The sequence below is a fragment of the Geotrypetes seraphini genome, chromosome 15, assembly GCF_902459505.1.
Source record: "Geotrypetes seraphini chromosome 15, aGeoSer1.1, whole genome shotgun sequence".
NCBI classification, from domain to species: domain Eukaryota; kingdom Metazoa; phylum Chordata; class Amphibia; order Gymnophiona; family Dermophiidae; genus Geotrypetes; species Geotrypetes seraphini.
This window is the reverse complement of record NC_047098.1, coordinates 43640028-43667699: the sequence shown is the minus strand read 5'-3', so window position 1 is coordinate 43667699 and position 27672 is coordinate 43640028. Positions and strand designations below refer to the sequence as shown.

The 27672-nt window shown below is 40.2% G+C and overlaps 1 protein-coding gene and 1 pseudogene across 3 annotated transcripts in view; both read right to left on the bottom strand.

The window, feature by feature from the left end:
* VMP1 (vacuole membrane protein 1) overlaps window positions 1–27672 on the bottom strand; it is a 288381-nt gene that overhangs the window by 54975 nt on the left and 205734 nt on the right. For all 3 annotated transcript variants that reach the window (XM_033922822.1, XM_033922823.1, XM_033922824.1), the window contains exon 8: window positions 4614–4694. In XM_033922822.1, coding sequence (XP_033778713.1) covers window positions 4614–4694 — 81 coding nt within the window. The remainder of the gene's footprint in view (window positions 1–4613; window positions 4695–27672) is intronic.
* On the bottom strand, window positions 22303–22978 carry LOC117349214 (annotated as a pseudogene).

The following is a 27672-nucleotide window of genomic DNA, read 5'->3' as shown; positions in this document are numbered from 1 at the left end:
TTTTGAGCACCCACGTTAAGTGGGCGCTAGTGGAGGAAGAACAGCCAATTGCTTGAGAAATGGAGACCAGTTCTGTCATAGCCAGTAAGGTATTAAGAAAATCATTCTGCTTGGCCTCTGTTGGAATTTAGTTAAGGTCTTTGCAATGAAAGGGATTACAGTTACACATACAGGAAGGACCAGATCCATAGAATCAACAATTTATCCCAGAGACGAAAGGATGGTGCAATAGAGCAAAAATTTGGCATTCTTGCTGATAGCAAAAAGGTCAGTTTGAAGTATCCTTCATTTCCTGAAAATGGAATTGATAAGTAGTGTGTCCAGAGACCACGTGTTGGGTTGAAGGACTCTGCTAAGCTTGTTTGCTTGCACTCCTGGTATATATGTCACTGGAATATGAATGTAGTTGACAAAGTCCCAACTTCTTGCTGCCTCTAAACAACAGGGGCAGAAAAACTGCCCATCCTTGCTTGTTAAGTATGAAGAGGTGTATAGGACTGCCTTGATCCTCCTTAAAAAACAGGTCATTTTAACTGGCTAGCGCTGAGAAATCTAACCAGCATGCAGGGTCCAAACCAAGAAGAATAAAAGCCTGAAGTTAGGGAAAGTCAGAGTAAGAGGAATGAAACTCCAGGATGAACTCATGGATTATCAAGAAAAGATTTGATGTGTTAAATACTGCAAGGTAAGACAAGTTTCTTTATATGGTCTCAGACATTTCTTAACAGAAACTTTTTAAGACAGACCTTGTTGGCTTGTTAGGAAATTAGGTCTCTTTTTGTTTACAATGAATAATCATTTTTTAAAATTATTTATTTATAATTTATGCTGTATTACACACAAGCTAACACTTGTTTAAAGAAAATCAGATCTTAAATATAGAGAAAAATAAAGTTGCATTTAAAATATAAAAGAAAGTCACGCTCTTAATTAGACTTCAATAAGTGGAGGGGCAGAAAAAGTAAAGGATAAACTGGAACCTTTGTATAGGCAAAATAATAAATAGAAGAAAAGGCTATAACATGGTAATTCCCTGATCAATTACTTTTTCTTGTACATAGTACTTATGGAAATCTTTTTCATATTCAAAAAAAAACCCTTCAGTTGATCTGGCTAAAAAAAAAAAAAAAACTTAACCCCAACATATTTTACCAAACATGGCGTTGGTGCTGGGATCAATGCAGGAGTTGCTGGATGACAAGCGCTGGTATTGGAGTTTCCAACCATTCCTGATGTAGATAAAGTTGACCTGAAAAGTTTTTCGTACTGCAATTTCCTAGCTTTAAGTGACCTCTTCTGCAATTTAGAGCAGAGTGGGCAGGATCTAGGCACTGGACAACCAATTGTGGGTCTCTACCTGAAATGGCCCTTTGGCACCAAGTGGACCAGTTGAAGCCACTAGGAGCCTCTAACATCGAAGGAAACACTGCTGATGCTTGGTCAAAGGACTCTGTTGTCTAAGGAGATCGATTAGATGATAAGCTGAAAAAGGCTCAATGCTCCCAGCCTGAAAACAGGCTGCAAAGGGTTCGAAGGCCTGAAACAAAAACTTTGTAGAAAAATCCAAAATTTTAAACTGGATGGTAGATAAAGAAATAAAATAGAAAAATGACAAAAATGAAGGAACAGGAAGCCACAAAAAATATAAAATTAGATGTGCTTAGAGAAACAGCTTCTCAGCTCCACAGAAAACTGAGAAATGAAGGTCTTGCAAACGGACATCAGGCTGGAAGGCACAGAAGCATGCATGGTATGGGCAAATCTCAAGACTTTTAAAGCAACAGTACACTTTTGTAATGTCTATGCCGGGCTCTGTGAATGACTTCATGTGAGAATATCTGCATGCCTGTCCTCAGATAACCTGTGGTATTTCAGTACCACAGGTTGCTGAGTACTATGTAAAAAGAATACTGCTGCTTCTAAGCCACTTTTCAGGCAGTGTTATTCCATTAACCTAGGAGCATCAGACCATGAAGTCAGAGCCCAGTGCTCCCAGGATTACATCTTAAAGAGGCCAGCAAACAAAATAGTTGTGGCCAGACACCCCTGCACAAACCCTCTCTTGTGACCACCCTCAATAGCGCCTTCCCAACCAGAACATCTAAAATCTGAAGACATCTCCCAAAGCAATGAACTACTCATCCAGAAAGCTCCTCCCTACTCTACTGAAAGCCCTCCCATCCACCCAAAGGTTTCTCACCCTTTCAAAAGCCACCCCCAGCCTATCTTTGATATTCCCTAGTGTCTAGTGTTCCAGGAAGGAGTGATTCTCATTTGCTCCTGCCACTGCTGGTATCCAAAACGGTGCTAGTGACTCCTAGTGGTAGTCTCAAGGGACTATGTTTCTGTATAAGGCTCTTATACAGAACTTTACCCCTAGAGGCCTTGGATCCCTTCAGACACCACTTCCTAGTCATGGGAAGGGACTGGCACAAACAGCAGGTAGAAGATGCTGCTCATGCGGCGAACATTTCAATAAGTACATGGGGCCGGGGGGCACATGGCATGGCAATGCCGGGCGCCAACCTCCCTCATTACACCATAGCCAATAACCGTCAGGTCATGGTTTGGTGGCCCAATGCTTTAGAGCAATAAATATTTTACCAGTTATAATCATCAGCTTGTGGTATACACTTGCTGTTCAGCAAAAGCCACGTTATGATGAAATCATTTTTATTAATGAAACAAAACATTTGAACAGCCACAAATAATGGATATTCCAAACTGCCAAGTTCAACTAACTATGAACATAGTGTACAGGATGATACAGCATTATTATCCTTTAAACCCATAGCCCTGAATCACCTCCCTTCCCTTATCACCAACCCTTCCTCCTTACAACTGTCCCTGCCACATTATGGTATTTACATAGCATGCTACTTTACATGCATTTGCAAGCTTTGCATCTCATTACTATGTACCATAGGGTAACCTAAATAATGCATATTAGGGAAGCAAAACCAACATTAGAGCCCTTTAATACACATTAAGGGAAGATTAGGTTCTTACCTCAATAATCTTCTTTCTAGTATTTATTTATAAAATTTCTTACCCACTTAACCCTACGCGGTGTACAAAATACAATCATAAATATGACATGGAAACTACACAGTAGAAAGGTACAATAGTCTTGACAACTGGATTTCTTCCCTTCACACTCAAGGATGGCAGAAAGCATCATCTACATTTTTCAACTCCACCTCTGTATGTCAATGGGCAGTGCCTCAGCAACTCAGTTTGTACCAAAACAATGGATAACCCCTAAGAAGGATAATATGTAGAAATAAAACAAAACAAAAAGAATCCAGGTGATCTGAAGAAGGATTACCTTCAAAAGCTAATCTAATTATACTTTAGTTAGTCCGGTAAAAAAGGTATCACTTGGATTCTTTTTGTTTTATTTCTTTTTTATAGTATTTCTACATATTATCTTTAAGAGTGGACTAACATAGCTGCCACACCATTCCTCTAAGAAGGAGAAATAACAAGGAGGGCATGGGAAACTCCCCAATAATTCAAGTCTTTTCTGCTTTGCAAGAAGAACAATTAATTAAACCAATGGACACAGCATAAACAAAGTGGAAACAAACAAGCCACCAACCTGTGTGTAACCAGCACTATCATTTATACAGTTCCTATAGCCTCTCCCAAAGGTCTTGCTATAGAGCTAACTGATAATCTTCATGCTTGTTTAACAGAAGAACATTAAGTACCTTCATTCTATCTTGGTTACTTACAGACAAACATCTGGAGACACCCAATATATGTCTGAGGTAGAAAGCAGGCTAACAAAATCTGACAGGGTTAACCATCAACGCTATCGTACCCTTCTACTAAGAAAGAAGATTATTGAAGTAAGAATCTGATCTTCCTTTCTAGTGCAAAGTAGTCTGAACGTGCTCTCAGGCTAAGGGGTGGAGTATGTGCTCAGAAAAGTTTGTGGATTTCTGCAACTCCCGGATTGCGGGTTGGGATTGAACATATGGAATCCAGAAGGACTTCTGTTTTACACGCATTTGCTTTACAGAAATTCTTTTTATGTAACTGTGCTATATTTTATGTAACTGTGTCCCAAGCATCACCTACAATTACTACATATGTAAATCCAATATCTTGACAACTCATATGTAATCCCTTGCAACTGAAAGAAATGTACAAACTACTCCCTAAGTACTTCTAATCTCCGGACAATCCATTTGTAATCAGCCTTGAACCGCAAGGTAATGGCGGAATAGAAATCCCTAATGTAATGTAATATAACAGTATTCTGCATCTGACAGAGCTTCATTTCAAAGTTTCTATATTCAACAGCCTATGGAAAAGATATCAATAAAGACTAAATATAATTCCTGGCTCATAAAATGTGACTGTGTAACATTTACATTTGTAAATGGTTGTTTCTTGGGTGTGAGGACTTGTGCATAAAAAGAATAAATAAATGCTTAAAATGCCTGTATTAAAAAAAAAAAAAAGGGTACAATGCCAATGCTTCAAATTCTGTATTTCAGTAGACAATTATGTACATTTCTAGGAACAATTGAACCAGAAAACCAAATCAAGAAATACTGTAGTTACAAGGTGCATTTTCATTTTGTTAAATTGAGTGAACTTACTGAAGCACATGCCAAAATCCCCAAAAATCCAACCTTCTGCACCAGGTTCTGTACTGCCAGCTTGGCTCGGGAGGCATAGTCCTGTATTAAAAAAGAAAGGAGATAAGTTATTTCTAACAGAACTTCTTCTATGTCTTCTCCCATTTTAATCTGGAGTTATCTTTAAGAAAAAGCCATGAAATCAAGAAGAAGATCAAGAAAACAATCACCTTTTTATGATTATACATTCAAAGCAGCTTACATATAGACAGGTACTAATTTTGTACCTGGGGCAATGGAAGATTAAGTGACTTGCCCTGAGTCACAAGGAGCAGCAGTGGGATTGGATCCCACAACCTCTGGGTGCAGAGGAAACAGCTCTACCACTAGGCTACTCCTCACCTCCTAAGACATTTGAAATATGGAGCATTTCCAAAAAGACCTTAAATACCATTTTCCCTTTTCCCAGAAGTGCTATTTATTATTTCTCTAGTGCCACTAGATAAATGCATCTCTGTATAAATTTTGTACATATTAAAAAAAAAATTCATTCATGTGCTGCTAACTGGTTTCCCCTAATTTTTACATTACATTACATTAATGACTTCTATTCCGCCCATACCTTGCAGTTCTAGTCAAAAAAACAAGGCAAACAACCCCACAGTAAATATACAGCAAAGAAAAAGTGGGGAAAGGAACTGTACACATCAACCTGAGATAAAGCAGTGAGATAGAGCTGTAGGTCTCTTGCAGGTAGGAGTACGCTTGCGTGCCTAGCTGTGCCAGTGGCCTGCCTGCTCTCCACCTCGCGCAGTCCGGAAATAATGCCCTACAGCCCGAAGTTTATTTTAAACTCAGAAGACGCCACGACGGCTCCTCCCATGAGCCACTCCTGCGTCGAAGAAGGCTTCCGACACAGGCGCGATCGTGAGACAAGCCACCCGGCACCCTCAAACCCAAACATGTGTCAACGGGACCGCGGGAAGAGGGGGGCTGCAAGGGACTAAGGGAGCCATGGCACTATCCTGTCGGCTCCCAGACACAACCTACTCCTCCCGCGGCCTGGACACCGAGCTTCATTGATGCAGTGTGGGCAAACCAGCTCCCCGCGGCCCAGCAGAGGCCCCGCACCAGAGTGCGGCGGCAAACAATGCAGAAGTCAGCTCCCCCGGAGCCCAAATCCCACCTGTGCCAGAAGAAAATAGATAAGGTAAAGGGGAAATGGGATCTTGAATATGGTTAGGTAAAAGGAAGGGAGAAGGGCTACTGCTGGACAGGGGGAGAGGTAAAAGCAAGGGAGAAGGGCTACTGCTGGATAGGGGGAGCAGGGAAGGGGTGCCACTGGATAGGGGGGAGAGAAAGAAAAGAAAAGCCTAAGTCTGCACATATATTCTAGCACCCGTTAATCTAACGGGCTTAAACACTAGTTTAATAAATAAACTGAATGTCCTGGGGATAGGCCCTAAAGTGACAGACTAGGTCAGGAACTGGTTGAATGGAAGGTGACAGAGGGTAGTGGTCAATGGAGATCACTCTGAGGAAAGGAATGTTACCAGTGGTGTGCCTCAAGTTTCGGTTCTTGGGCCTGTTCTTTTTAACATTTTTATAAGTGATATTGCTGAAGAGCTGTCAGGTAAGATTTACCTCTTTGTGGATGATACTAAAATTTGCAATACAGTAGACACCCTGATGGCATGAACAACATGAGGAAGGACCTAGTGAAGTTTGAACAATGGTCTGAAATTTGGCAGCTAAGATTTAATGCTAAGAAAAGCAAGGTCATGCAACTGGGCTGCAGAAACCCAAGGAAACGGAATATAAGAACATAAGAATAGCTTTACTGGGTCAGACCAATGGTCCATCAAGCCCAGTAGCCCGTTCTCACAGTGGCCAATCCAGGTCACTACTACCAGGCCAAAACCCCAAAAGTAGTAGAGTTTAGGGGGTGAAGAACTTTTCTGCATGAAAGAGGAGTGGGACTTGGATACGATAGTATGTGATCTAAAGGTGGCCAAACAGTTTAAAAAGGTGACGGTGAAAGCAGGATGCTAGAAACGCATGAGGAGAGGTATGGCCAGTAGGAAAAAGGAGGTACTGATGCCCTTGTATAAGACCCTTGTGAGACCTAATTTAGAATATTGTGTACAATTTTGGAGACCAAGCCTTCAAAAAGATATATACAGGATGGAGTCAGTTCAGAGGAAAGCTACTAAAATGGTTGGTGGTCTTTGTCATAAGGTTTATGGGGACAGATTTAAATATCTCATTATAAATACTTTGGAGGAAAAGCAGAAGAGGGGAGATAAGATAGAGTTTTTAAAATACCTATGTGGTATTTTAAAATACTTATGTGGCTTCCCCCATGTTTGTCTCAATAGCAGACTATGGACATTTCCTCCAAGAACTTGTCCAAACCTTTTTTAAAACCAGCTACGTTAACTGCATCCACTATATCAACCGTTCAAAACAGGTACCAATGTTTATGCCCTGCCACATAAATGTTTATGCTACAAACAAGCATAAAAAATGTTTGTGTGCTTAAAAATAAACTTTTACTTTTCACAAAGCTGTCACAGAGCCTAGTATCCCATGCTATTTTGCTTTAAAATTAAGGAGGCAACCTCTCATCTCCCTCCAGTTGAGCGTTGTTTAATAAAAGCACTTTTAAACCTAGATGTCCCAGATAGCAGGTTTAAATCCTGACATCCATTTGGAAATAAACGTGTATTCCCATTCTGAAACTCCATTACCAACATCCATTTTGGAAATAAACATGTATTCCCATTCTAAAATGGCCTTGGCAGATGCACCTTTTCAGTTTTAGGATATGGGGCTCATAATAAAAAAAAAGTCTAAAAAAATGGCTTAAATGAGTACTTGAACGATCAAAAAGCCTGATCGTCCAAGTACCCATAATCAAAGCTGGTTTTAGACGTATCTAAAACCAGCTTAGGCCTTTCCCCTGCCTCTAAACGCACAGAGAGAAAAGAGGCGGGGAAAGGGCGGGGGATGGGTGGACCTACACCTAGGCTTACAACAAGTATAACCAAATGTTTTAACAGGTTGCCTAGTCGGCACTTATACGTTTTGACTTAGACCAAGTCAAAACAGGTATAAGTGCCGAAAAAGGGGCCGCTGACCTGATGACGGCTGGCGCAATCAGCTCAGCAGCCCAGCAACCTACTCACCCACCCCCACCGCAACCATCAGGGCAGGAGAGATGCCTCATCTCCTCTGCCGCAATAGCGATACCACCAAGTGCCGCCAAACGCGGCACTTGGGATCGCTAAAGTGGCAGGAGAGATGACGCATCTCTCCTGCAGCGATCCACCCCACCCCCCGATCCGATCAGGCCAGGAGAGCCCAAGCCCTCCTGACCCCGCCAACTATGATCAGGGCAAGAGGGAGCCCAAGCCCTCTTCCCCTGGCGACAGCCTGATGTTCCCCGACATGATGGGAGCAAGAGGGAGCCCAAGCTTTCATGCCCCGGCGACAGCCCACCATTCCCCAACATGATGGGGGCAAGAGGGAGCTCAAGCCCTCTTCCCCCGGTGACAGCTCGACTTTCCCCGACATGATTGGGGCAAGAGGGAGGCCAAGCCCTCTTGCCCCAGCGGCACCCCCGACACGATCGGGCCAGGAGGGAGCCCAAGCCCTCCTGGCCACGCGACCCCCCACCCCCTACAAGATCAGGAGGAGGGAGCCCAACCCCTCCTGCCCAGGCGAACCCCCTACCTCCACTAAAATATGGGCAGGAGGGATCCCAGGCCCTCCTGCCCTCGACACCCCCCCTTACATGCTCGTCCCCTTGAACCTCCGATCGGCTGACCCTCAAGACCCCCCTGCCGACCCCTCGATCCCCTCCCACCTCCAATCCCCCCGTACCTTGAAATCATTTGCCGGACGGACGGGTGCCAAGCCTGCCTCGCCGGCAGGCCAGCCATCACAGGAATGGGGCTGGATTGACCCAGGCAGCTCAAACCCTGCCCACAGGAGGAGCCTAAGGCTCCTGGGCCTATTCCGGGTTGGCCAATCGGGGGTTCGGGGGGGGGGGGGGTGAGCGTGTAAGGGGTGTTGAGTCGAGGGCAGGAGGGCCTGGGATCCTTCCTGCCCATATTTTAGTGGGGGTGAGGGGGTTCGCTTGGGCAGGAGGGGTTGGGCTCCCTCCTGCCCGATCTTGTAGGGGGTGGGGTCGCATGGGCAGGAGGGCTTGGGCTCCCTCCTGGCCCGATCGAGTCGGGGGTGCTGCCGAGGCAAGAGGGCTTGGCCTCCCTCTTGCCCCAATTTTGTCGGGGAATGTCGTACTGTCGCCAGGGCAAGAGGGCTTGGGCTCCTTCTTGTCCCCATCATGTCGTGGAATGTCCAGCTGTTGCCGGGGCAAGATGGCTTGGGCTCCCTCTTGCCCGATCATTGTCAGCGGGGCCAGGAGGGCTTGGGCTCTCTCCTGTCCCGATTGTTGGGGGGGGGGTGGATTCTGTAACCGGTGTTGTTTTTGACAGACACCGGTTACAGAATCCAGCTTTTAGGCGAAGGACTGGCTCCTCCTTCGCCTAAAAGCCCTTGTTTTGGGCGTTTGGGACTTAGGCTTTTGGGGGGTTGATTATATGGTGTAAGTTTAGACGTAGTGGTGGTCTGGGCGTTTAAACAGCTGAACGTAGAGGCAGGCCATTATCAAAAAAAACCCAACCTCCTTTTGGACGTTTTTTTTGATAATGGACATTTTCCCTACTTCAACTTTCAATGTTTAAGGCCTTATGCCAAAAGGGGACTTAAACGTTTTTTTTTTTTATTATGCCCCTCTATGTGTATCATAGTTTTGTAAAATTGTGATTTATACACTTAGGCCCAAATTCTGTAAACGGCACCGTAAATTAGGCGACAGTAGGTGCCCTACTGCCATCTAACTTAATTGTTTTAATTGGTGTTATCAGCATGGTAATTAACCCGTCATTTAGAATGTCATTTAAAAAAAAGTAGGTGCCCATAGGCGCCTCTAAAATGGGAGACATAATCGCAACTAAAGAGGCGTCTAAGGGAGCCTAAAGTCATAGCAGGTGTGGTTTATGCCAGAAATGACCTTAGGCGCCATTAGGAACCTCTGTAGATGTGATTCACATCAAACACAGGCGCCAGGTATGTAGGCCTTCAAAACCCTGGTCTACATTACCAGCGCCTATGTTTAATGGTAGGCGTGATTTTGCAAACAGCGCCATAGCAAGTGGATGTTTTTTAGGCAGCCGCTGATATAGGCACTGCTTAAAGAATCTGGCCCTTAAGCAACAAAAACATCTAAATGCCAGTTTATGCAGGTCAATATGCACCATATTTAATAAATAACACTTTTGCTCTGAGAAATATTCTATTCCATGCAGTATATTGTACATTGCCAGAACCTTAAGCAGCTTTCCTATAAACCTTTGAGAATTTTAAGTTCACATCACTGCTAGGATATGAAATTTGAAGTGTACCATCAAAGTCCAAGGCAGTTATTTTTCCTGCAAAAGCTACTTCATTTACTATGCAATTTTTTTTAAAGATTGATGTACTGCATATACACAACACAACCAAATATTACATTTTGACTTGAAATAAATTTTCTAAAATTAAGAAAGTAATCAAACAATAATGCTTGTTCTCTAAGAGATATATTTTGAAAGCCACATCATAATGTAAAATTAGATTTTAAAAATAAAATACAAATCGGAAGCAAGTCATCCAGGTCAGAATATGTCATTCAGAAAAGGATCTGCTGATGGATTATTAATATGTTGGCTACCTGTGGCAGCAATTGTCAAGATCTAAAACATCAATAGGGTCAACACTGCAACATACATGTGTGTATCTGCCATTTTAGGATACTTAGATGCTCCCCTAAGTTGTTACCATATCGAATATCGCTTGCTAGTATCAATTTTAGGGAAGAGGGAGGAGAGAAGGGAAAGAAAACACTGGGCAACCTCTCCTAATTCCTGCAGTACACTGATGTACAACATGAGTACCTATATATAGTCCATATGTCCCTGGGAGCTGGTTTAATCCTGATACTGATCATGATGTGATCATGTATTCCCTTTCTGAAATAAGGAATGCACATGTATCTTTTTATTCTGTCCAAGTCCAGACCATGCCCCCATTGCTATATGCACATATTCGTGTTTTGGAGTTTATATCATAACTTTTTAAAATCAGGATTTAAATGTGTGTGCGATATACATGATTCAATGTAGGTTTTTGCATGTCCAAATTAAGAACAGGACTTCTAAAATAACCACCTTAGGGGTGTAGTTATTAACATGGACTACCATTAAAATGTGTTAACTTCAGTTATTAGTAATTAGGTCTCAAGGAATAAAATGGGATCTGGTAGTGCATGTTGATAACTACACCCCTTAATCAGAATACAATTTACAAGAGAAAAATAAAGCTAGTGAAATTTTGGTTTTCTTGTTAGGAAATCAAATTTTTTTTATTTTATACTACAGAATACGATTACCATGTAGAATGTTTATTTATGTATACCTCTTTAAATCATCTACTCGAGATGATGAACATAAATTAAAAAATGTTACAGGACAGAAATACAAACAGTATACTTTTCATTTTGGGTTTTTAAGAACCAAGCAATTTAAGTATTTGTAGATTATAATGACTTTATTTACCCTAAGTAAAAGATGATGTTTTTGTCTACCCCCTCCCTTTCTTCAATAAGATATTAAAGTTCATCCAACTCATAGGACTGCAAATTAAAACTGTGAAAGGTTCGCTGAAAATATACCCCAGCCTAATGCAGATGAATACTGATATCTTAAAAAAACAAATAGTTTAAACTCAGAAAAATTATCTGAAATCATCTAAATATGTGTAAGTAATAAGAACAGTTAAATCATGAGAACACTTCCAATTTACATCATTAAAATACGATGCATTTTAATCTTTCATTGCAATGATCAAACATATTATAGAACTCTCTCATACTGTAAATCCTCCAAAGCATTTCAAACCCTATCATAATCCTCTTGATAATTTTTAACATGATATTTGGATTATATGCTAATTGATAAGTAAAAAAAACAAACAAAATCCAAACACCACCAAAAGGTTCCACAAAGGAAATAAAGCAGCAAAACAACAAAAAGATTGTAGAACAGAAGATCAGATGTAGTTTGTAGTTGAATAAGTGTCCAAATCAAAAACATAAAAGTCACAAAAATCCAAGTAGTTTTTTGTCACTTTTATGTTTTTAAATTTAAGATAGCCAAGGACCCTATAAGATCCATGTGAAAGGCATTTTTATTTTGGCTTAATACAGCCCTGTGTTGGGTCATTTTTATTTTATACTTTATTTAAGACTTCTATCCTGTGGATCATTTATGACTGTATACACCCTTTGTAGATTGTTTTTAAGTTATTTGCGTGCTTATTAAACTGCAAACTGGTACATCCGATCTTCTGTTCTACAATCTTTTTGTTATTTTGCTAATTAATAAGTAGTCATTTGAACACATGATGGAATTTTTTGATAGAAAAGGGAATGAGAAAGTCAGAGGAAGAAACCTACTGAAACTTGAAATAGTTTTTTTTGGGATTCTATGCGTTTTAAGAATGGTAGGTAATATTAGCAGACTTTGTAAATATTGTGATTCTTCCCCAATGACATCCTCTTTAGTCACATATTCCAAAGCCAGAAATTACAGTACTTTTCTTTACGACAGAAGTATGTTTTATATAACATATCACCATTCATGGTGTTTTATTCTATAACTGAACACAATCAAGGAAAAGAATCAGATTTGATATACTTAGCTCTTTTAAGCTGAATCCTACAGTGTCTGATAAGAAATAAAATACTTTTCATATACTTTATAAGGAAGTTAATTAACTAAGTACTTCTTTATTTTAATTATTTATTTATATTTTTCACAAATTGTTTAACAACAATCTAAAGTAATTAACAATTGAAAAAGAAATAATTACATTAAATTATATATATAATTCCACATATGTGACTAATCAGAGTCCTCATACTGAGGAGAGAGTCCATCACCTCCAAGGGAAGTTGGATCTAAAAGAAAAAGAAAAACTCATACAAATTACAGAGTGCGGTTGAATTTAACCATCAGCCTGGGTGAAGGACTCTATGGGAGGATCTGGGGCTCTAGACACCGTCTTACCCTCTAGAAAGAAATTTAATTGGTCAGGATCATAAAATATATATCTAGCATTCTGATAGGTAAGACAGCATTTACAGGGGAAACGTAACTGAAAAGTTGCTCCCATACTCAAAGTTAACTGATGATAGGCCAGGAATTTCTTCCATCTGGCTTGCGTCAGGAAATATTGAAACTTTGGAACCGTGAAATTCCGCATTCTCAGTCCTATAGAATAAACGGAGAACTGCCTCTTTATCCTGAAGGAAAACAAAGGTTACCAATAAAGTTGCTCTAACAATTATTTCTTCTTGAATTGATGTTTCCAGCATACCAGTGAGATCCAAATCTCCTGATACAGTCCCTTTGCTTTTATCTTTTTTGGGAATGTTCAAATAGTATAGCTTTTGGAGCGCTGGCATATTATTTTCAGGAAATTTCAACATTGATTGTAAGAAGGAATTAAATAAGTCAAGTACTTCTTTTACAAAACCACGCAAGACATTTTTAGTGCCAGCCAGTGCACTGAATGCTCTGTGCTAGTGCTGCCCGATTTCCAATTCAAATCGATTCACTTCGGGTGAATCGAATTGAATCGATTTGGTGACTGACCCTACTCCCTGCTGCCTCTTGCTGGCCTGCCGCTCCTGCTTTAGGGGGTGAGGGTCAGTTGGGAAGAGCTGCAGAAATCCTAGTTTTACCATGTTCTTTGCTTTGGCGCTCTTTGCTGCATCCTCCAGCTTCCCCCTGGCCTCCCGCTCTTACTGCAGCCTGCAGAGAGGATCGCCAATTCTTGCAGCCTACCACTGTCCTCAGAAGCATGTTCCCTCTGATGCGGTTCCGCCTTTCCTCTGACATCAGGGGCAGGATCACGTCAGAGAGAACGTGCTTCTGAGGACAGTGGCAGCCTGCAAGGATCGTGTAGAGCACCGGCAATCCTCTCGCAGGCTGTGGTAAGAGCGGGAGGCCCGGGGGAAGCCAGAGGACCTGCAAAGAAGGAGGGGAACATGAAGGCCTTGGGGAAGGGCCAGGCCTTTGAGGGAGGGGGGCCCTGGTCTAGAAGTACACGGAGGGAAGGAAGGGAGAAGGGGTACTGCTGGACAGGGGAAGCAAGGAAGGGAAGGGGTACTGCTGGACAGGGGGAGCAGGGAAGGGATAAGGAGTACTGCTAGACAGAGGGGAACAGGGAAGGGGGAAGGGATACTGCTGGACAGGAGGAGCAGGGAAGGGAGAAGGGGTACTGCTGTACAGAGGGAGCAGGGAAAGGAAAAGGGGTACTGCTGGACAGGGGGAGGTAAAAGGAAGGAGGAAGAGGTGCTGCTGGACCTGGCAGAAAGGGAGGGAAAGGAAAGGTGCTACACACTGGAGGGGAGGGTGAGATGGTGCATGGGGAGAGAGCATGTTGGATTGGGGGTGAGAAGGAGGGTTGCCACTCGAGGGAAGGGGCAAGGACAGAGAGAGAAAGTATGCAGGAGGCAGAAAGTATTGGACTCATGGAGAGGGCAAGATGGATGGGGAGGCAGAAAGGAGAGAAGGAGAAATGTTACACTGGGGAAGGAGGGATAGATACTGGATGAAAGGGTAGTTGAGAAAAGGAAAGATGGTGGATCTGAGGATGGTGGGGTCCATCGCTGCAGCTTCAATTCCGGGGAAGATGGCGGAAGCGCTGATAAAGGACAGCATTGATGAGAATCTAGAAAGGAATAAACTGATGAAAACAAGCCAACATGGCTTCTGCAAGGGAAGATCGTGCATAACGAACTTATTGCACTTCTTCAAAGGAATTAACAAACGGATGGACAAATGGGTCCCCCATTGACATCGTATACTTAGATTTCCAGAAAGCCTTTGACAAGGTACCCCATGAACGTCTACTACGGAAACTGAAGAACCATGGGGTGGAAGGAGACAAACACAGATGGATCAAAAATTGGTTTGCGGGTAGGAAGCAAAGGGTAGGAGTGAACGGTAACTACTCTGACTGGAGAAGGGTCGCAAGTGGTGTTCCGCAGGGGTCGGTGCTCGGACCGCTGCTGTTCAATATATTTATAAATGATCTAGATACAGGGACAAAGTGCGAAGTAATAAAATTCACAGACAACACCAAACTATTTAGTGGAGTTAGGACTTAAGAGGACTGTGAAGATTTACAAAGGGACCTGAACAAACTAGGAGAGTGGGTGACGAGATGGCAGATGAAGTTTAATGTAGAGAAATGTAAAGTCTTGCATATAGGAAGCAGAAACCTGAAGTACAGCTATACGATGGGAGGGCTGGTAATGGGTGAAATTACCCTAGAAAAGGACTTGGGGGTAATAGTGGACAGGACAATGAAGCAGTCTGCACAATGCGCATCACTAAGAAGGCGAATAGAATGCTAGGTATTATCAAGAAAGGTATTACAACCAGAACGAAAGAAGTTATCCTGCCGTTGTATCGGGCACCCACATCTGGAGTACTGCGTCCAATATTGATCGCCCTACCTTAAGAAGGATATGGCGATACTCGAGAGGGTCCAGAAAAGAGCGACACAATAGATAAAAGGTATGGAAAACCTTTCATATGCTGAAAGATTAGAGAAACTGGGGCTCTTTTCCCTGGAAAAACGGAGGCTTAGAGGGGACATGATAGAGATTTACAAGATCATGAAGGGCTTAGAGAAATTGGAGAAGGACAGATTCTTCAAACTTTCAAAAACTACAAGAACAAGAGGGCATTCGGAAAAATTAAGAGGGGACGGATTCAGAACCAATGCTAGGAAGTTCTTCACCCAGAGGGTGGTGGACACCTGGAATGTGCTTCCAGAGGGTGTGATAGGACAGAGTACGGTATTGGGGTTCAAGAAGGGATTAGATAATTTCCTGAAGGAAAAGGGGATAGAAGGGTATAGATAGAGGATTACTATACAGGTCCTGGACCTGATGGGCCACTGCGTGAGCATACTGCTGGGCATGATGGACCTCTGGTCTGACCAAGCAGAGGCACTGCTTATGTTCTTACGGGAAGATGCCTGACCTCCAGGGGTGGGAAGGGATGGGGAAGACAGAGATGGAAGATGGATGGTTAGCACGGAGAAAGAAGAAAGAAAGAGACCCTAGCAAGCGAGTTATCAGAAGACAACCAGAGCCTGGGACCAACAAGATATGAATAATGACAGGACAGCAAAAGGTAGAAAAAAATAATTTTATTTTCTGTTTTGTGATTACAATATGTTTGAAATGTGTATCCTGTCAGAGCAGGTGTTAGACTGCAAACATGAGCTCGATTTAACAGAGAGAGGAAAAGTATTTTTTGTTTATTTTGTTTACAACACAGGACCAGTGTGGGTAGGAAAGGGTAAAGGGGGTGGAAGTTATAAAAGGGGTGAAGAGACTATAAAATAAGCCCACCAGGATGTCTGAAAAAAACACCCTCTTGAGCAGGAAAATCAAATCGAAAAATCGATTCAATAGGCTGAATCAAAATGAATTTTTTTTTCCTGAATCAGGCAGCACTACTCTGCGCTGTTCCAATGGTCAGAGTTCCTATGAGCATCAGAGCATTCAGCATGCTGGCTGGCGCTAAAATCCTCTTGAGCGGTTTTGTAAAAGTGGAGGGGGCAATTATCATCAAATAGCTTTTCAGTAATTTTTGCCCTTCCATTTCCAATATGAAAGCATTTCCTCCATTGTGTGGCTAAATTAAAATGGTCTTATGTTTGTTTTCTAAGGCTAGATGTTGTTATCCATTTGGGGGTTAATTTTATAACAGGATGCGCATGTGAAAAATCCAAAATAGCACATATTTGCAGCATAAGCACCTTTGTACTTGTATAAAAAGCTCTCACAACTAGCCCCAATAGCATGCAAGTACCCTCACACAAATTGCACTTGCTCTGAAACACAAGTACATTTCTTTTATAAAATATGTGTGCACATTGCAACACTATTACCAGAAATGTCTACATGCTTTCTAAGTGCCTTTTTACACATATGTGTGATAACAAATAAAGCTTTATAAAATTATCCTTTTATGTAAAAGGAAACAGCAAAAGAGCATTAACAAAACACAAGAACAACAGATTAAAGAAATTTTACAGGCACAACATAGGAAAAGGTAGTGAATAATTTTAGCCTTAGCCTTAAAGTTAAATTGTATCAATACAAGCAAAAATCTACTGAAAACTGTACAAATACCATAAGCTTAATTGTTTTCTATATTTCTGCCTTTCCTTGATCATTAACCCCTCATTTTACAAAACTGCTCTGCGCTGCTTCCGACACTCAGAGTTCCTATGAGCGATGGGAGCAGCGCAGAGCATTCAGTGCGCCAGCCTACGGTTGTGTAAAAAGGGGGGGGGGGGTAAAATTATTATCAGCGACAAAATAAATATACAAATATATTTGTGAACAAAAGTACATTTTAGACTTTGCAGAGATATTTTCAAAGCCTTATTTTCAACAGTGAAACTTATAATTATAAATCAGAAGGGACAGCCATATATTTTACTATTCATTTACATACAAAAAGTAAGAGTTTGCAGATAGAAAATTTCCCTGGTTTAAAGTTTGAGACTCTCTTCAATCAATACCAAACCTTAATGTAATTAATACAATGCTAGTTTAAAGTTTCACAGCTTGCCTCTTCTGCTAAAGACAGTACAAGGTGGATTATAGATAGAACTGTAAATAACAAGAGAACTCCAATCTGAGCTCAAAATACAAAAACAAAACAGAAAAATTCAAAATTCAAACTGAATAAAGGCAAATAATCAGTGGAAATAAAAAGCATGCAGGCTGGACAAGAGACGCTAGAATTTTGAATGAGAATTGGGGGTTTAAAAATATTTTTTATTTATCATCTTACCAAAAAAAATGTCTAGAACACATTTCACAAGTTTGCATTTATGAAACTGAGCTGGTTTTTTGCAAATTAGTTAAGAATTTGAGATAATGTTCAATTTATGCTTGCACAGGGTAAGAGAAATCACTATAGGTTAAAAAAAAAAAAAAGATAACAAAGGAACAAATACCATTACAGTTAATATAACATTAATTAAAAGGATCTTGAATGCTTTTTAAAAAAATGACCAATACAGCTCCGAATGATATAGGGCTTCTTTTACAGAGCCGCAGTAGCGATTCCCGCATGACAAATGTGACACAGCCAGTTCAATTTCTATGGGCTGCATTGCATTTGCCGTGCTAGGACTCACTACTGCAACTTTGTAAAAGGGGCCAATAATCAGAGGTTTTCTTTGGATAAATTGATCTGTGTTTATTAATGCTAGAGTACAGGATGGGTCAAATTTAAATTTCAGGATAAAAATGGAGAATAAAATATAAAGAAATCACAAGCTAATTCACTAGCCTAATTTGAAAAAAGAGCTTTAGGACAGGAGAATGCTCCACTGAAAATAGTTATGGAAGCAGACAGATCTCGGAGATTTTCACTCAAAAATACTACATTTAAGAATGGAGCAAAATGTTTTGTAGGGCTCTTTGCACAAGTTTTTCTTGAACATCATTTTTGCTGGCATCTTTTCCTTTTGAGAACTTACAGAAAGCCAAATAATTAAAAGATGTCCCCTTTCAAATCAATATTTACACTCATTGTGTGCTAGCAGTTAGTCCAATTTTAAAGGTAATAAATAGAGATAATACAAAGAAAATAAGATGGTACCTTTTTATTGGACTAAATACATTTTGATTAGCTTTCAATGGCAATAACTTCTTCAGATCAGAAATTGTTCATTTCTAGTCTGAAGGTATTGCCTTTGAAAAATAATTTTAAAAATGTATTACTAGTCCAATAAAAAAGCAAGCAAGCAGCTATTCCAGCGGATCTTTATTTTTCTATATATATTTTTCTAGAAGAGATTGTGAATATACATCTAAAACAAATAGCCATACAAAGCAATTTGCAATAATCTGCATGCCTTATTTGCGCACAAAAGTTTAGACAGGCCCCATGCACAGTTACAGATTCATATAATTTGTTCAAAATTAAAGTTGAAAAAGATATGATACTAATAATGCATATTTTCTAACAGATTTTAATAAAGCACCTTATACGTTTCATATGCTAAAAATGTGTTATGTGAGAGCAACATCACAGTGTGAAACCATCATGTGCCTGATTCATGAAGGCTTTTACTCTTATTCAGGATCTACAGTATTCATTCTTAGTGAATCAGCCCTAGAGTGTACGTTTGCAGAAATGTGAAAAAGCATTGAAACAAAGCTGAAGTCGAAATTTTAACTGAAATGCAGCTACCTCACAACTGGAATTTCTAAATATATTTTTAATTGAAATATAAGCTTTTGAATTTCTAAATATATTTTTAATTGAAATATAGGCTTTTTAAAGAGCAAACTACAGGTATGTTTCATTAAACTGCCAGAATACAAATTTACCTTGCCTTTCACCTGCAACCATAAAAAGATCGCAATTTATAGGTAACTTAAGGTTTCAAGACAAAAACAGCTTCACAACTCTATTGTTTGATGCAAACCAAACATTTTTAGATTATTCATTTACAACAATTTTATCACTGCTTTAATTTTCATTTTACTCAACGTGATCAAGGAAAATAAATTTTGCCAACATCAACTTTTTACTGGGGCAAGTGAGCACATGTATATCATGAATGTTGTGATATTGCTGAGCTAACTAAGAGGCTGACCCATGGATTTTGTAAATAAAATTTTAAAAAAACAAACAAAAATAACAGCCCATCTTGAGATTATCTGCCTGATCAATTCAAAACTGCCAGGTCTTATAAAACCAACAACAAAAAACTACTTTTTGGGTTGTCTTATTTTACTGTGAAATAAACATAAAAGCAAGCTGCACATGATGTCAGCTATCATTCTTTTGTTTGTTATATTGCAATGTTTATTTCTATTATCTGTATATGCCTATAAAGCATCCATACAGCATTATAAAATTTTCAATCAGCCCAGCTAGTGCATAATTCTAAGATTTCAAATAGAAAATGTATTTTTTTTTTTAACTATCGTCATTATTTTCTTTGCAGAAGAAAATATTTTCCATATAATGCCTGTTATTACTAACTAGATTTTAAACAAATGCCTGAATAGATATAAGAAAGAATTATGCTAATATCAATCTAACCCCCCACCTCTCACTCCTTTTACTAATCTGGGGTAGAGGTTTCTATCATGGCCCAGAGCACAAAATACTCAGCTTCCATGTTCATAGAATTCTATGAGTGTCAAAGCAGTCAAAGCATTTAGTGCCCTGGGCCGTGGTAGAAACCTTTACCGCAGCTTAGTAAAAGAGCCTAAGTATTTTAAGAGAGATTTTACAAATATACAATTTTCTATGCAGTTTTATACATTATTGCTATCTTAGAAAAAAGATAGCCTTTTAAAAAAAATTATGGTTTCAATGAAAGCTGATTAGAAAATCCATCTATTATTAATTTAAAATAAACTAGAACAAACTTTAAATTCGAATCACAATTTCAGAAAATACATTTTAAATGTTATTATGACAAATAATTTTGAAAAGATTTTCTTCTTTTTGACTCAAGTTTTCAGTTTCTCATGTTATCTAACTACCAAAATAATAGATTTTTTTTGTTTATATGATGTAGATTTATTAGCTCTCTATTCTACTGCTATTCAAATTTTAATTTAAAAAAATATTTTGCCTTATTTTTCATCAATATCTAAACTCTCATTTTTTTCTTTTGCTCATCTTAGGTTGTGGCTGTCTTAAAAATTTTCTAAACTTCAGTGCTGAGACTTCTTCATGCAGAGTGATCTTATTTTCCCTAAACCTCTCCCTTTGGATTCTAATAGCGTTTCACAGGTTTATTCTCTTTTGCATTAGTATAATCCACAAAAGCAATTTCTTAGCAAATATTTTTAAAAAGATCTACAAGTGCTCAGATTGGAGTCACTATAAAAACTATGCATCTGAAATAATCTATATGTTAATGAAAATAAAATCATATAACATACAAACTTTTTTACATCAAACTTGATTACTTCCTCAAATTTCTACTTTGGAGTTTTGTTTTTTTTCTAAAGCAATTGCAAGTGAAAAATCCCTTTCACAGTTTCATTTCTTTGGCTGTACAGCTTAGTTTCACAATGTTTTACCAATTTCACAATGCCGGAGAACAAACTAAAGCTTCACCCTGCCAGGAATCACCATTCTGTCACATGGAAACCTACTACTACAATCTAAATTAACACTTTAAGGTACTTGATATAAGAGTTAATGACTACAGAAATAACTTACATAAAATTGAAATTGAGTTACTTACAGCCAAAATACTATTGCCCTTTCTTTCCTCTGCTGTTGCTATTATGATTCATTCTATTCCTACTACATAAGTTCTTTTTATCTAACTCCCAAAGTAGATTTTGCAATCTGGGAATCTGATCCCTGCTAGCACTGGAATAAAGGCAGAGAAAGATTAGAATAGTGTATTACTCTGATATTTCTTCATAAAATAACTCAAAGGAAAAGAAGAATTAAAGCATATCACATGAGAAACAAGGGAAATGTCTCCTAACCTGGGAAGCTATGGTATATATATTCACATTGTCACAATTTGTGTTCAACCATCCTTTATTTAAATTGGGTTACACATGGTTATGTTCACAGAAAATCTAGCTTTCAGGGAAATAATGAACGTGCACTAAGAAGCTGAAAAGCAGAGCACTTTGGAACTCTTGTCCTATATTCCTCATATCGGAAGTGTCATACTCTAAGGGCTCCTTTTATCAAGCTGCGGTAGCGGTTAACACGCGGAATTCTGCACATTCAACTGCCTGCCGCGCTAGTCGCTAACGCCTCCATTGACGAGGCGTTAGTTTTTTGGTGTGCCACGGGGGTTAGCGTATGATGAAATGTCCGACACGCTAACCCCCGTAGCGCACCTTGATAAAAGGAGCCCTAAGTTTAAGACTCTTCAAGACATAACTCTTTCAAGCTACCTTTTACTCAGCTTCTTAATCTCTCTTAGTTGCTTCTGTTTTTACACTCTTTTCTCCTTTTGCTGTTATGTCCTATTCCCAACCTACTGCTACTCGGTTTTTAAAGTAAACTGCACTGAAGCCTTTTGGGCCACAATGTATATCAAGAATTTGTAATTAAGAGGCTCTTCAGAGCAATCAATGGGTTCTGCAAGTGAATTTAGCATGAACAAGAACGATTAACAAACAATGTACTACCTAACCTGTGAACAAATCAATCATGAGTTAAATCTGCAAAGCATCTTGTGACAATCTCATGACTGTCTGGGTCCTATTTATACCCTCAGGACTTCAATATGCTCAAATGGCATAAACAATTTTTAATGTGTTCCATATTTTATTAATGAGAATCTAATCAATCCATCTCATTCATATGTACGGAGACCTACAATTAATTTCAGTTATTACAAGTTCCAAATTTGTGGGTAATAGTGCTAATTGATTACTGCTTCTGCTCACAAATTTCAAACAAACTATTTCAACCCCTGGACTCTAGGGAAACCTATGGAACACTTGTCACATTGCCAACGTATTTTTAAAACTAGTTATATTTTAGGGCATCTTATATTACTAGCAGGGCTGAAAGGCAGAGGTGCCATTATTGATCTTGGCCAGCAACACAGGAGGACCTAGGCTTTGGCCTAGGACCACAATCCACATCAGAAGTTTTCTGCCGTTAACAATTTTGCTAGAAGTAGATACTGATCTGAAGTTTCCCATCCCAGAACCACCAAAGGACAATGAAGAGAATGAGGTAAAACCACCATACCCCAGTGAGCCAAATGAAGTAGTAAAACCTGTGTCAAATGGAGAAAAACCACCACCAAAATCAGGAAATCTACCAAAGATTGAAAAAAAAGACCCACTGTTTCTACTTCTGCTTCCTCGCTGACCTCTTCGATTACAAAAAAAGTCTTCAAATGGATCCTCAAAAAAATCAAATGAAAATGGATCCCTTCCTCCAAAGAACTCCCTGAAAACATCTTCTGGGTTATGGAACGTAAAACCAAATTCAAATGGATTATCAAAATGACTTCCTTTTCCATATTTATCTTAGATGTCACATTTTTTTAGAATCTGATAGGACTTCATAGGCCTCAGCTACTTATTTGAATCTCCTCTTTACTTCTTCTTTATTGTCAGGATTTTTATCAGGATGTCATTTTAATGCCAATTCACGGTATGTTTTCTTAATATCCTCTGGTGATGTGTGTCTTTGAACTCCTAAGACATCATAATATTCCATGCTGAACAATCAAGTCCTCTTTAGTACAGCCCTGGACTCTGCACTTCAATTCCAGTAGACAAAAACGTCCCCTCGCTATTCATCACTGCAGCTTCTTGATTTTCATAAGGCTCTCTATCAGCTGAGTTATGTATTTGGGTATTCCCATTTGCACTAGAGTTCTCCATAGTTTATTGTGATCCACACAGTCAAAAGCTTTGATGTAGTCGATGAATAAAAGGTATAGGGGTTTTGGTATTCTTTGCTTTCACCAATTTTCATCTAACATTGGCAATAGTGTGTCTTGTTCCTCAACCTTTTCTGAAACAAGCCTGAACTTTGGGTAGTTCTTACTCATCGTATGATTGGAGCCTTAATTGTATTATTTTCAGCAATAGTTTTCTGGCGTATGGAATTAATGCAATTGTTCTGTAGTTGTTACAGTCCTTGGTGTCACCTTTCTTTGGTATAGGTATGAACAGTGATCTTCGCCAATCAGTCGGTCATGTTTTTTCCTTCCAAATCTGTTGGCACAGTTGAGTGAGGGCCATGATAGCACCTTCTGAGCCTTTTATTAATTCAATTGGAATACCGTCGATACCAAGTGACTTGTTTTTCGATAAAGCTTTAATCGCTGCCATAACTTTTAAAATATCTGGTTCTTCTTCAGCTTCAGTTTCCAGTTCAATTTTCCCAATGTAATCCTCTTGTAATGTAATGTGTCTTGTTTGTATAAATTTTCGGTATATTCTTTCCATCTCTTTTTAATACTTTCTGGATCATTCAATATCATACCATTCTCTGACGTCAGAGAAAGGACGGGACCGCCGGAAGAGGAAGCAGCGCAGCAGGGCTCAGAGAAGGGGCAGGACCGCCGGCAGAAGAAGCAGCTGGGCTCACTGGCATCCGGAAACAAGGTAGACAGCTTGTCCATGGGGGAGGGGGGGAGGCTGTGGGGGTGCGAGCGGTCCTTCGGGTGGGAGTGCGAGCGGTCCATCGGGGTGGGAGTGCGAGCGGTGGGGGTACAAGCAGTCCTTCCGGATGATGAATCGGGCGTCGGGGGGGGGGGGGTGGGAACTATGTAAAAAAAATGTTATATAGCGCGCTCACGCGTATACCGCGCAAGGTTATGCACGGTTTGTAAAAACACGTATAACGCGCGCGTTATATGCGTGACAATACGGTAAATAGTTTTGCTTGTCTTTTTTCTTCTGCTACTTTTCTGGTTTCTTCTGAGATCAAAGGTGATTTCTTGGCTTTCTTTTTCTTCTGGAGTGTTTTTTTAGCTTCATCACTACACAGTTTTGATGTCATTCCATAACTCTTCGGGCTCTCTATCTTCTGTATCAAGCAAGGCAAACCTGTTATTTAATTTTATCCCATAGTCTGATGGAATGTTTTCAATGTTGTATTTTGGGAGGTCTCTAATGATTTTCTTCTTGCAAAGCTGCACCTTGATTTTGCATGTCAAGTGCTTGTGGTTGCTTCCACAATCAACTCCTGGTTTAGTCCTTGCAGTCAAAACTGCAGATTTCCATCTCTGTCCTAAGCAAATATAGTTAATTTGATTTCGATACATGCCATTTGGAGAGGTCCATGTATACTGGCGATGTTTGTGGTGTTGGAAATGCGTATTCATGATTGACAGTTGGCTTGTTTTGCAAAACTGTACTAAGTTAGCACCAGTTTCATTTCTTTCTCCTATGCCGTGCTTTCCAAAAACTGCATCTTCAGATGTACTTCCTACTTTTGCATTGAAGCACCCTATAATGATCAGATCTTGTTTCGACGTTTGATCTATTACATTTTGAAGTTGTTCATAGAACAATTCTACATCTTCATCTTCTGCATCTGTCATTGGAGCATATAAGGTGACATTGATCGGCTTTCCCTGCCAGCAGATTGACATGAATATCACTGATAACATTGTACTTTAGTACCATCTTTGAAAGCTTATTATTGAGGATGAATGCCATACCATTTTCCTGTGTGTTTCATGACTAGAGTAGAAGATCCAATGCTTGTTTGATTGAAAAAATGGCCCTGTCCATTTGAGCTCACTGATCCCTATCAAATCAATTTTGGTTTTTTTTCCATTTAGTCTTTAACACTTTCTGGTTTTCCTTGATTAATGCTTCGTATGTTCCATGTTCCTAAGTTGAGAATATCTTTACAGCTTCTGACTTCCCTTTTCTGTCCAGTAACATCAGCATCAGGATGTCCTGGTGGCTTTGATCCATCAACTTCATGAACATTGGGCATACTCTGGGAGACGGTCAGTTCTTCCTTAGTAGTATAGTTAGTACCTTCTGATCTAGAGGACCATCTTCCAGCACTATATGTCGATTCTTTATGTCTCATCATCATCAAGTTGTCTTTGCAGAATACAGAAGTAGATTGCCAGGCCTTTCTTCTGCGTAGTATAAATTTGATGTTGTCGCCATTGTTGCCTCAAATGTGATCCTCCGTTCCAATATTGCTGCTGCCCAGGTACATCATTAGTCTGATATCTCTGCTGAAACCTGTCTGCCTTGGGAGGCCCTGCTGGTAGTGAAACTACCAAGGGCATAGCTTTCAGCTTCTCAGATGTGCACATGCCCCAGTGGCACGTCAAGCCCATGTACCATGATTGCAGCAATTACCACCTCCTATTTAGAAGGTGCTAAGTACTCCCGCATTAACTGTGCTAGACATGGGGGCTAATCATAATGCACTAGGTGGGTGCTTTCAAACCCATTCCCCACCCATGACATGTCCCTTGCAAAATATTTTTTAAAAACCCAAAAAACTAACATGCTGTTAGCATACAGAAGATAAAAACAAAACAAGGGAGTGGGGTTGCTATTTTTCCTTTGTATTGTTTTTTAGCATATAGAAAATACCACAAAATGCTTGAACACATTATGCTATAGCCTATTTTCCTGTGTTAAATGCATATTACAGATATAATGTGGTTTTGTAGTAGGGCCCCTTAGTTAACATTTAATTATACAAATCATTTTTTTCAGCTGTACTTTTAGATACAAATCAAATTCTATAAGAGTAACTGGTTTCTGAATGGGTATATTCATGTTGTTTGATAAACAATATTTATTTTAATAGAAAACACCACAGCTCATATTTTAATCACTGCAAAAATATGTGAAACCGGCTAAAATAAAATAAATTGAACTGAACAAGTAAATGTGATGTCATGAAAAGATACTAAATGTTATCATTACATATATCTAAAGCTCTATATCAAACTCAAACCCTTTGCGGGGCCACATTTTGGATTTGTAGATTCTCGGAGGGCCGCAGAAAAAAATAGTTAATGTCTTATTAAAGAAATAACACTATTGCATGAGGTTAAACTTTATAGTTTATAAAACTTTCCTTTAACAGTTTTACCTTATGCAAAATTGTCATTTCTTTAATAAGACATTAACTATTTTTTCTGCGGCCCTCCAAGTACTCTATTTTTTCTGCAGCACTCACATTTAAAGTTTAATATCTTTTCTTTCTCAAAACTGGCACATTTCTATTACTAAATTGAAAATAAAATCATTTTCCTACCTTTGTTTGGTAATTTCATCAGTCTCTGGTTGCACTTTATTCTTCTGACTGTGCATCCAATATTTCTTCACTTCTTTCAGCCTCCTGTATGCTTCCTCTCCTCCAGACCTCATTCCCTCCCCCAACTTTTTTTTTCTTTTTCTATGTCTGTCTTTCTCTGATTCCTTGTCCCATTTTTTGCTTTGTTTCTGGCTCCTTGTCCCCCCCCCCCTTTCTTTTTTCCTTCTGGCTCCCTGCCCCCCTTCTTTCTTTCTTCTTTCCTGCCCTCCCCCATGCCACCGCTGCCGGGGATTAGGCTGCTGCTGCTGCTGCCGCCATCGGGAACAGGCCGAGATCTCCACGGGCCAACCAACTCTTGCCGCCCGACGTCAATTCTAACGTCGGAAAGGACGTTCCGGGCAGCCAGGCAGCGATTGGCTAGCCAGAATGTCCTCTCGACGTCAGAATTGAGGTCGGGCGGCGAGAGAAGCAGGGAGATCAAAGAGCATGGTGCCGGCCTGTTCCCCGATGGCAGCGGTGAGAAGGAAAGGGAAGCAGTTGGGCACCCCTGCTCTAGACGAGCCGCGAGCCGCACTCTAGGAAGAACAGTGGAGGGTGACCAGCTGTGCAGACCACCCCCCCCCCCTTGGTACGCCACTGGAGCAGCAGCGTGTCTGGCCGGCTCATTCCATTCAAAGCCGCAGGTGGCGGCTCCTTGCGAAATCCGCGCCTGCGTCTGAAGCCTCTCTGATGTTGTGATGTCAGAGAGGCTTCCGATGCAGGAGTGAATAGCGCAAGGAGCCGCCAACCCGCGGCTTTGAACGGAATGAACCGGCCAGACCCGCTGCTGCTCCAAAAGGAAGGGAATGATCCAGTCCAGACTACGGGCCGCAAATAAAACTTGGAGAGCCACATGTGGCCCGCAGGCCGCGTGTTTGAGACCGCTGATCTAAAGGGTGTTTATGGCCAGGTTTGTGGTGGTGGTGGGTTAAAGGAAGCAAAGGCCAGGAAAAAATGTTTTCTGGGTGTGGATAAAACTGTTGCAGCGTAAGTAGTCATGAAATGTTTATTTGGGAAGAGCTAAATTGAAACAATATCTTTTTGACTTGGCAATTTCCTCCTGTTGTTTTGTAGTTCCAGTTCAGTCAAAACAAGACTAATGTCACAAGCCTTCATTTCCA